Source organism: Polypterus senegalus, chromosome 4 (assembly GCF_016835505.1).
Source record: "Polypterus senegalus isolate Bchr_013 chromosome 4, ASM1683550v1, whole genome shotgun sequence".
In the NCBI taxonomy this organism is placed as follows: domain Eukaryota; kingdom Metazoa; phylum Chordata; class Cladistia; order Polypteriformes; family Polypteridae; genus Polypterus; species Polypterus senegalus.
This window is the reverse complement of record NC_053157.1, coordinates 137,312,388-137,323,906: the sequence shown is the minus strand read 5'-3', so window position 1 is coordinate 137,323,906 and position 11,519 is coordinate 137,312,388. Positions and strand designations below refer to the sequence as shown.

At 37.6% G+C, this 11,519-nt stretch overlaps 1 protein-coding gene and 1 long non-coding RNA gene across 4 annotated transcripts in view; one reads left to right on the top strand and one right to left on the bottom strand.

Moving 5' to 3' along the window:
- The window catches only part of n4bp2 (NEDD4 binding protein 2), a 104,036-nt gene that overhangs the window by 51,553 nt on the left and 40,964 nt on the right, over nt 1–11,519 (bottom strand). For all 3 annotated transcript variants that reach the window (XM_039751321.1, XM_039751319.1, XM_039751320.1), the window contains exon 5: nt 6,807–6,883. In XM_039751321.1, the coding sequence (XP_039607255.1) occupies nt 6,807–6,883 (77 nt within the window). The remainder of the gene's footprint in view (nt 1–6,806; nt 6,884–11,519) is intronic.
- The window catches only part of LOC120527665, a 77,410-nt gene that overhangs the window by 39,019 nt on the left and 26,872 nt on the right, over nt 1–11,519 (top strand). The window lies entirely within an intron of this gene.

Below are 11,519 nucleotides of genomic sequence, written 5' to 3'. Positions count from 1 at the left end.
TTTCCACATTTTGTTATGTTACAGCCTTATTCCAAAATGGAATAAATTCATTTTTTTCCTCAGAATTCTACACACAACATCCCATAATGACAACGTTAAAAAAGTTTACTTGAGGATTTTGCAAATTTATTAAAAATAAAAAAAATTGAGAAAGCACATGTACATAAGTATTCACAGCCTTTGCCATGAAGCTCAAAATTGAGCTCAGGTGCATCCTGTTACACTTGATTATCCTTGAGATGTTTCTGCAGCTTAATTGGAGTCCACCTGTGGTAAATTCAGTTGATTGGACATGATTTGGAAAGGCACACACCCGTCTATATAAAGTCCCATGGTTGACAGTTCATGTCAGAGCACAAACCAAGCATGAAGTCAAGCATGAATTGTCTGTAGACCTCTGAGACAAGATTGTCTCGAGGCACAAAACTGGGGAAGGTTACAGAAACATTTCTGCTGCTTTGAAAGTCCCAATGAGAACAGTGGCCTCCATCATCCGTAAATTGAAGAAGTTCGGAACCACCAGGACTCTTCCTAGAGCTGGTCAGCCATCTAAACTTAGCGATCAGGGGAGAAGGGCCTTACGTCAGTGAGGTGACCAAGAACCTGATGGTCACTCTATCAGAGCTCCAGAGGTTCTCTGTGGAGACAGGAGAACCTTCCAGAAGGACAACCATCTCTGCAGCAATCCACCAATCAGGCATGTATGGCAGAGTGGCCAGACTGAAGCCACTTCATAGTAAAGGGCACATGGCAGCCCGCCTGGAGTTTGCCAAAAGGCACTTGAAGGACTCTCAGACCATGAGAAACAAAATTCTCTGGTCTGATGAGACAAAGATTGAATTCTTTGGTGTGAATGCCAGGCGTCACATTTGGAGGAAACCAGGCACCACTCATTACCAGGCCAATACCATCCCTACAGTGAAGCATGCTGTGGGGATGTTCAGTGGCAGGAACTGGGAGACGAGTCAGGATAAAGGGAAAGATGACTGCAGCAATGTACAGAGACATCCTGGATGAAAACCTGCTCCAGAGCGCTCTTGACCTCATACTGGGGCGACAGTTCATCTATCAGCAGGACAATGACCCTAAGCACACAGCCAAGATATCAAAGGAGTGGCTTCAGGACAACTCTGTGAATGTCCTTGAGTGGCCCATCCAGAGCCCAGACTTGAATCCGATTAAACATCTCTGGAGAGATCTTAAAATGGCTGTGCACCGACGCTTCCCATTCAACCTGATGAAGCTTGAGAGGTGCTGCAAAGAAGAATGGGCAAAACTGGCCAAGGATAGGTGTGCCAAGCTTGTGGCATCACATATATATATATATACTAGCAAAATACCCGCGCTTCGCAGCGGAGAAGTAGTGTGTTAAAGAAGCAATGAAAAAGAAAAGGAAACATTTTGAAAATAACGTAACATGATTGTCAATGTAATTGTTTTGTCACTGTTGTGAGTGATGAGTGTTGTTGTCATATATATATATATATATACAGTATATATATATTTACACACACACATAAACATATATATATATACATATCTATACATATACACATACAGTACATATATCTACATATATACATACATATGCATACACATACATACATACACACACATATATACACACAAATACATATATATATATACATACACACACACATATATAAACATATATATACATATACATACATATCTACATATATACACACACAGCTATTTTGTATCAGTGCAATACGCTGCTTGTTAAAATGGATAACTCCGCTCTTACGTGCAAGTCTCGTGGATATTATGAACTATCGTATTTGTTCAAGTTCTATTTAAATTTTAAATAGAAGGAATTTTTATTTAGTCGACAGAAATATCTTTGGTAGGAATGGTAAAAACAGACAGGAATATTATTCCTGAATAAATCAACTCAAACCTTAAACAACTTATAATATTTTGCTCTCCATAAAAATATATCCTGTCTAAATTATACAAGTTAGAAATAAAGTAAACATTAAAAGAACAAACATTCAAATTTCTTTACTCTTATGTAATTTTATATAAAAATAAACTTAGATTTTAAATATCCCAAAAGATTTTGCTCTCCATAAAAATATATCCTGTCAAAATTATACAAATTCAAATATGAACATGCTGCATAACAAAACCTGGAAATATAAATAAAATGTGTTCCTTTCAGCAATAACAAATCAAATCATTCAGTTGTCTTTGCTCATATGTCATTTTAGAGCTGGACGCCTGGCATCTTTTTGGCAACAAGTTCGTTTCTGTTTGGTGTGAGGTTCTGTGTTGTGGAGATTCTCAGGATGGATTGCAGGTGCTCATCAGTGAGGCGACTCCTGTGTGCTGTTTTGTTAGTCTTTATCACTGAGAAGAGCTTCTCACACAGATATGTGCTACCAAACATGCACAAGGTTCGAGCCGCATGTAGACGGACTTTTTGTTCTTCAAAGTCACCAAAGCGCCGTGCAAACTCAGTGCGCTCAGTTTATCAGCAAAGTGCGATTTGGGAACACCGTAGTGACGACTTGGTTTAACATTACTTGGCAACAGGGAAAGTGGGGCAAATTGCACTGGTGCATTTGTGTCTCCCATAAAAGCAGCTTCACTTGAAATCACTTTGTGATTGTGCACGGTAAAAGCGTCCGCTGAAGTGTCAGATTCTTATTTAATTATTCTGCTTTCTGTATCTTCTGCATTGCATTCAGGTTACCCTGATGTTTTGTCTCATAGTGCCGTCTTAGATTAAATTCTGTAATTACAGCCACATTAGCTCCACAAATGAGACACACGGGTTCAGTAAACATATACTCAGCCTCCCATCGGTTTTTAAAGGCTCTATTTTCAGAATCAACTTTTCTCTCCAGCATCGTGTGAGCTAGCTTCGCAATAACTTGCAGCATCATAAGCTAGACTTGATTACCGCGGTAAGTGTTGGCAAGGCAGCTGAAGCGCTGCATTATGGGATCTGTAGTTTATTGTGTTACCAGCGCTTCATATACCTGGGCCATTAATAACAATAATACAGTATATAAAATGATCTCGGGCGGATATAATTACGCCGGGCGGATGTGGCCCGTGGCCCTTGAGTTTGACAAATATGGACTAAATAGAACTTGAAAAGATATATTTTTGAAATGTGATCGCGCAATTCAGATAGAGTTGATGCGCACTACAGCCTGCATCCTCCCCTCGCTCTTACTTTTTTACCGTTCATCTAATGAATACACTGAGTATGGCTTTACCAAAACAATCATTGATGGCGAATAAAGTATCCATTATTCGAGTATGTAGATCGGGATATATATATACATATATATATATACCCGCGTATCGCAGCGGAGAAGTAGTGTGTTAAAAAGCTAGAAAAGAAAAGGGAACATTTTAAAAATAGCGTAACATGACTGTCAATATACAGTATTTGTTTTGTGAGTGTTACTGAGTGTTGCTGTCATCAAGGATTTGATTATCATTATTTCTTTCAATCAGGTTCGTATTTGTAGGATGTGTTGTGTTCAAGTTACATTCCGTGTTTGTCAATCGTTGTAAAGATGACAGGTTTCTTTCATCGATTCGTTTCTTACTGCATCAATAAACAGCTCGTCTTCTTCTTTATCTGAGACCTGACACACTGCATGCACGGGTTTTTTTTACACTGTCTTCCTTTAGCGGGACATTGACTTTTTCCACCGTGTGCTTTGTTTCCCAGTAGCTGGATTTATGAATATGCTTATCAGGCGCTTCATATTTTTGCTGCCTTTTCAATTGTGTAATTCGGTTTTGTTCAGCTCTTTGGAACTGTTGCCTTTTATCTGTGCACTGCGTCAGTTCACGTGAGCCGCTCGGTGTACATGCATCGAAGGTTCCCAGCTGTGCTGGTGCCATCTCGTGCTATGTCCATGGCTGTATTTAATGTTACCTTAGTCCTGGCACTTAAAACTTTCTCTCGCAGTTTAAGCTGAGTTTGTGTCAAACACCACCCTGACCATCTCATCTTCCTCTCCATAAACACAGTCCTTCACCCGTGAATATTTAGTGGAGTTTGCTATTGGATTGCCGCTGACGGACGGCCTTATATGGGCAGGCACTAAATTACAAGCGCCAGCGCAGCCTGTCTATGAACTTAATTTAAAGTGTAGGTTTACATCATGCTTTGTTTCCGAAGTAGCAGAACTCATGAACATGGTTGTATATGTCACTCGCTCGCTTCTTATTGTTTCGCTGCCTTCTCAATTATATAATGCATGTTTTCTTCAGCGCTTTTGGAGGTCTTCCTGGTTTTCTATGTACTGCGTGATTACGTGGGAGGCGTGATGATGTCACACGAAACTCCGTCCCCACGGCGTTCAAGCTCATCTCCATTACATTAAATGGAGAAAAACAGCTTCCAGTTATGACCATTATGCGTAGAATGTTGATATAAAACCTGCCCAACTTTTGTAAGGAAGCTGTAAGGAATGAACCTGCCAAATTTCAGCCTTCCACCCACACGGGAAGTTGGAGAATTAGTGATGAGTCAGTGAGTGAGTGAGTGAGTGAGGGCTTTGCCTTTTATTAGTATAGATATACGGTGTTTGACCCCCTTTCGCCTTCAGAACTGCCTTAATTCTACGTGGCATTGATTCAACAAGGTGCTGAAAGCATTCTTTAGAAATGTTGGCCCATATTGATAGGATAGCATCTTGCAGTTGATGGAGATTTGTGGGATGCACATCCAGGGCACGAAGCTCCCGTTCCACCACATCCCAAAGATGCTCTATTGGGTTTACATCTGGTGACTGTGGGGGCCATTTTAGTACAGTGAACTCATTGTCATGTTCAAGAAACCAATTTGAAATGATTCGAGCTTTGTGACATGGTTCATTATCGTGCTGGTAGTAGCCATCAGAGGATGGGTACATGGTGGTCATGAAGGGATGGACATGGGCAGAAACAATGCTCAGGTAGCCCGTGGCATTTAAACAATGCCCAATTGGCACTAAGGGGCCTAAAGTGTGCCAAGAAAACATCCCCCACACCATTACACCACCACCACCAGCCTGCACAGTGGTAACAAAGCATGATGGATCCATGTTCTCATTCTGTTTACACCAAATTCTGACAGAAATCGAGGCTCATCAGACCAGGCAACATTTTTCCAGTCTTCAACTGTCCAATTTTGGTGAGCTTGTGCAAATTGTAGCCTCTTTTTCCTATTTGTAGTGGAGATGAGAGGTACCCAGTGGAGTCTTCTGCTGTTGTAGCCCATCCGCCTCAAGATTGTGCGTGTTGTGACTTCACAAATGCTTTGCTGCATATCTCGGTTGTAACGAGTGGTTATTTCAGTCAAAGTTGCTCTTCTATCAGCTTGAATCAGTCGGCCCATTCTCCTCTGACCTCTAGCATCAACAAGGCATTTTCGCCCACAGGACTGCCGCATACTGGATGTTTTTCCCTTTTCATACCATTCTTTGTAAACCCTAGAAATGGTTGTGCGTGAAAATCCCAGTAACTGAGCAGATTGTGAAATACTCAGACCGGCCCATCTGGCACCAACAACCATGCCACGCTCAAAATTGCTTAAATCACCTTTCTTTCCCATTCTGACATTCAGTTTGGAGTTCAGGAGATTGTCTTGACTAGGACCACACCCCTAAATGCATTGAAGCAACTGCCATGTGATTGGTTGATTAGATAATTGCATTAATAAGAAATTGAACAGGTGTTCCTAATAATCCTTTAGGTGAGTGTATGTGTGTGTATATATATATATATATATATATATATATATACAGTATATATATATATATATATATATATATATATTAGTTCCAGCTGAGAGATATTCTTGGGCTGTTTTTGCATGTTCCAGCAAGTTTAAGAAATACTCAAATCTAGGGACTGTGAGGGTCATTCCAAAACCTTCATCTCATGTTTCTTAAGGTAAATCATAACATATTTTAAAATGTGTTTTGGATCATTGCCTTGTTGTAGAAGCCAGCCTTTTATCGGCTTCAGTTTAACACAAGTTTGACCCAAGGATTTGTTGAAGTCTAATAGAATTCATTCTTCCCTGTACTCGCACAATTTTTCTTGTTTCAATTGCTGCCACACATCAAAGTATAATAGATCAACCCTCATACTTAACTGCTGACAAAATCTTGAAATGTTTCTCCTTTTATCTTCAAGCAAACCTTTTCAGATTGTATCCTAAGAGTTTTACTTTCACTTCACTTGTTCACAGTACTTGGTTCCAAAATGCTTCTACCTCATTCAGATGTTGTTGGGCAGAATTAAGATGTTGTTTTCTGTTACGATTGCAGGTGAGGTTTCCTTATTATGGCTCTTCAATGAAAGCAATGTTTGTGCATGTAACGTTGCACACTAGAGCAGTGCCCCACTACTCCCTTTCTCAGCAAAATCGGCCTGTAGGACCCTTGTAGTCTTATTGGTCTTCCAGACCTTGTCTTTACCTCAACTTTTCCCCTTAATTTCTTAATGACCTTTTCGACTGTGGAAATTGCTATCTGGAAGCTCTTTACCTTTTTATGCCATTGTTTTAAGTTTGGTGTTAAAGCTACATTTAAAAATTTTTATATTTAACATTTTGAACACTATGTGCTTTCTGTCACATTTTAAGATTTATAAGTGTTCAGTTTCCTTTATTTGCCTTTTCTTATGCTTCAATGAATTACCGCTAAGTTTCTTTGTATTTAAATAATTGTTGATCTTGGCATAACAAACTAAAAATTCAAAAGGCTTTAAGACTAAACAATATAACAGTAGGAGCAGAAAGGGCTATGGATTTGTACAATACAAACCTTTCCAGTTCCCTAGGTTTGTGTTTCCACCATGTGTCTGGCTCACGGAATATAATTTTATACTTGTAATGAATAGCCTGAAAAGAGACAACAGTGAAAATTACACTTTTAAATACCACCAAATGAAGTTGAAAAACAAAACTCTTTTTAAAAATATTTGTGATATCAGGCTTGTGAAGAGCTCACCCAGTAGAGGTATTATAGCTCAGGGTGAGTCATAACTCTTATGTTTTTAAAGTACCAGCTTTATTATTCACAGACATCAGACTTGGGACCTGGGAGACAAATGGGAAAACAGGGAGATCAATTCACTCATTATCTATCAGTAGCATTAGAAGCGTGAAAAACAGTTTAGTATTGTATGTAACAACATCACAGTTATTTTTCTTTGTTAGATGTGTTTTAATGTAATAAAAATACCTTTATGCAAGTTTTGGAAACATCTAAAGTGTGTAAACTGAAAACAAATGCATTTAAATATACTGTAGCTTAGTTTTATTTTAATCATGGAGCTATTAGATGATGACCTTGGATTTATTGAGGACTAATCAACTAGACATGTATGCCATTGATACTCTTACTTTTATTAAACATTAGAAAGACAGTGGTGCATTTGGAATCTTAGACATTAAATGTTAATAAAAAAAAATTCTACTTTACATTTTTATTGTCTATTGTAAATTTGACATACTAAAAGCATTAATTTTTCTACTTGAAGTTTTTCTTTCAATGAGATCGTAAACAATTTTTTTGTGCCTTTTGATTTTTATTGCTCTTTCGCTGCCTTAAAAACACCACTCTGTCAAAATGAGTAAGTAAGGACTGTTTTCACCAAGAAAATTACAAAAAAATGTATTTTTAAAATTATTTTATGGCAGTTAAACCTGCTGAAAAGTATTAGTTCATGTAAGGTATTAACTTGTTGGAAAATAGTTTTATTTTCCTAAGTGGATTGTCGTTTTGAAAACACTAGGCAACATTATCAAATCTTTTCATTGTTTATTAGTATATTATTTTGCATTTCAATTAAATGGCTAAGAGATTATATTTAATCCACTTTATAACTTCATGAAGCAGTGTGAAAATCTTTTATTAGTTTTAACAGAATTTAAATCTGGGATGTTAAGTGTAATTTATTCTATCCACCTTAATAAAAGTACTGTAAGAATCTGTGTGTCTGTCTGGTTGCTGTGTCTCTGTGGTTCCAAAAGATGGCGCATCACAAACACTTTTAATAAAAAAATGCATTGCATTTGTCATTCCAACAGATGGCAGATCACAAACATTAACGCAGCTCTTATGAATCCAATACCAAATGGCATATAACAAAGACATGTGCATAGCATTTGTCATTCCAACAGATGACACATCATAAATATTAGTAGTAATGTATTTTATTGCTGCAAATATTTGTGTGGCACCATTTGACAGAATGACAAATGCAATGAATTTTGTGAAGTCTACGTTGGTTTCCATGATTTCAATCTGTCTTTGACAGGTAGCACAGCTTATACAGTATAATCAAATAAGTAAAACCAGAAAGCACCCTTATAATGTTAAATGGAAGCCCATGAGGACTTTGTCTATAATATCCAAGTGTATGCCTTGATTTTCTCTTGGTGTTCTAATTTTTATCCTAAAACCCAAAGGCATAAATTAGCCTAATGTGAGTGGGAACATGAGTGTTCCTTGAATGAATGGTTCCTTGGCTTGTATGTAATGTTACCAGGATAACATTTTAACTCCATGTTCCCTAAATGGAATAAAAAGGTTTAAAAGTGGAATACAAAGAAAAAGAAAAATGGTATACCAATATATATGAATAGCAGTATATGTTAATTACAAACAATATACTCAGAATGTAAAAATTCTGAAAGAAAATACACTGAATAAAATAGTTATACTATAACAAGCAAATACTATATAACTAAGTAATTTTCAAAAACTATAAAACTCTTCTCTGCTACTTATATTTTTATTTCTTTTAATAGTTTTACACATACATAATTCCTAAAACGACTGTTAGAGTCAACTATACATTCCACGTATTTGACTTTTTGGAGTCTTATTTCTGTTGACCAACTCCTTATAAAATATTTTAAATTATTTCTTTACCAATATGATGTCTGCTGTTTATGCTGAAAAGTACAATTTCAGGTGTCTGTCCGATTTCTTTATTTTCTTAAGCATGACCATAATACCGAAAATGATTTTGTTTGGCAAATGTTGCTGTGTATTCATCAACCATACTATTCTGATCAAATACAGAGTTCATTCCTTTTCATCCATTAACAATGTTTTTCTCTGAAACATAATAAAGATCTTTACGTCATTTTCAGCATGAATATCCTTTACTCCGGGAAACACAAAACATAGTAAGTAATTAAGTAATTAATTAGTAATTAATAGTAATTTCCTTCAACACGATTATTTAAATTGAAATAGTTTACTTTGATTAGTCTGTTTAGTGCTTTATATTTACCTGAAAAATTATGCTTTACACTATATTTTCCTCATGTTTAAAAGGTATGCCTTCTCTAGTACTAGAAGGGGTCCAATATGTATTTTCAGCTGGTTTTTCTCTCATTTCTAAAATGTATATAATTACACTTAGATTTAGATTTTCTTTTTTTAATAGACTCTAAGAGCTCTTATTTTGCCTTACTGTGTTCATAAACTAATATGTATCCTCCATAACCAGTTTGCTAAATGAAGTACAATATTTTTTTCATATTAAATTGAGAAAAAGTTTCCTGTAATGTTGATGATGCATTAAATTTGAAATCCTACTGCTAAAAACAACAAAAGCTTAATAAGAAAGCTAAATATACTGATTTCATCTTCTTTTATTGCCATTGCAATCATATTTATCAATTAAAAAATGCTTTTTTTATGACACTATGCTTGTTTTTATACTCCAAAATACAAATATACACAAAAAACATTTAAGCAACATACCAAGATATATATACTGTATATATACATACAGTGCATCCGGAAAGTATTCACAGCGCATCACTTTTTCCACATTTTGTTATGTTACAGCCTTATTCCAAAATGGATTAAATTAATTTTTTTCCTCAGAATTCTACACACAACACCCCATAATGACAACATGAAAAAAGTTTACTTGAGGTTTTTGCAAATTTATTAAAAATAAAAATTCTGAGAAATCACATGTACATAAGTATTCACAGCCTTTGCTCAATACTTTGTCGATGCACCTTTGGCAGCAATTACAGCCTCAAGTCTTTTTGAATATGATGCCACAAGCTTGGCACACCTACCCTTGGCCAGATTCGCCCATTCCGCCCATTCCTCTTTGCAGCACCTCTCAAGCTCCATCAGGTTGGATGGGAAGTGTCAGTGCACAGACATTTTAAGATCTCTCCGGAGATGTTCAATCGGATTCAAGTCTGGGCCCTGGCTGGGCCACTCAAGGACATTCACAGAGTTGTCCTGAAGCCACTCCTTTGATATCTTGGCTGTGTGCTTAGGGTCGTTGTCCTGCTGAAAGTTGAACCGTCGCCCCAGTCTGAGGTCAAGACGGTCTGGAGCAGGTTTTCATTCAGGATGTCTCTGTACATTGCTGCAGCCATGTTTCCCTTTATCCTGACTAGTCTGCCAGTTCCTGCCACTGAAAAACATCCCCACAGCATGATGTTGCCACCACCATGCTTCACTGTAGGGTTGGTATTGGCCAGGTGATGAGCGGTGCTAGGTTTCCTCCAAACGTCACGCCTGGCATTCACGTGAAAGAGTTCAATCTTTGTCTCATCAGACCAGAGAATTTTGTTTCTCATTTTCTGAGAGTCCTTCAGGTGCCTTTTGGCAAACTTCAGGTGGGCTGCTATGTGCCTTTTACTAAGGAGTGGCTTCCGTCTGGCCACTCTACCATACAGGCCTGATTGGTGGATTGCTGCAAAGATGGTTGTCCTTCTGGAAGGTTCTCATCTCTCCACAGATAACCTCTGGAGCTCTGACAGAGTGACCATCGGGTTCTTGGTCACCTCCCTGACTAAGGCCTTTCTCTTCCGATCACTCAGTTTAGATAGCCGGCCAGCTCTAGGAAGAGTCCTGGTGGTTTTGAACTTCTTCCACTTACGGATAATGGAGGCCACTGTGTTCATTGGGACCTTCAAAGAGCAGAAATTTTTCTGTAACCTTCCCCAGATTTGTGCCTCGAGAGAATCCTGTCTCGGAGGTCTACAGACAATTCTTTTCACTTCATGCTTGGTTTGTGCTCTGACATGAACTGTCAACTGCGAGACCTTATATAGACAGGTGTGTGCCTTTCCAAATCATGTCCAATCAAATGAATTTACCACAGGTGGACTCCAGTTAAGCTGCAGAAACATCTCAAGGAAACAGGATGCACCTGAGCTCAATTTTGAGCTTCATGGCAAAGGCTGTGAATACTTATGTACATGTGCTTTCTCAATTTTTTTATTTTTAATAAATTTGCAAAAACCTCAAGTAAACCTTTTTCGTGTTGTCATTATGGGGTGTTGTGTGTAGAATTCTGAGGAAAAAAATTAATTTAATCCATTTTGGAATAAGGCTGTAACATAACAAAATGTGGAAAAAGTGATGCACTGTGAATACTTTCCGGATGCACTGTATATAATCACAGATTCTTCATATTATTTTGGTGAGGCAAGGATACTTTTCTTGTTTGCTTATCTGCTTGTAGTGGCGATCGTGGGTGAAGTT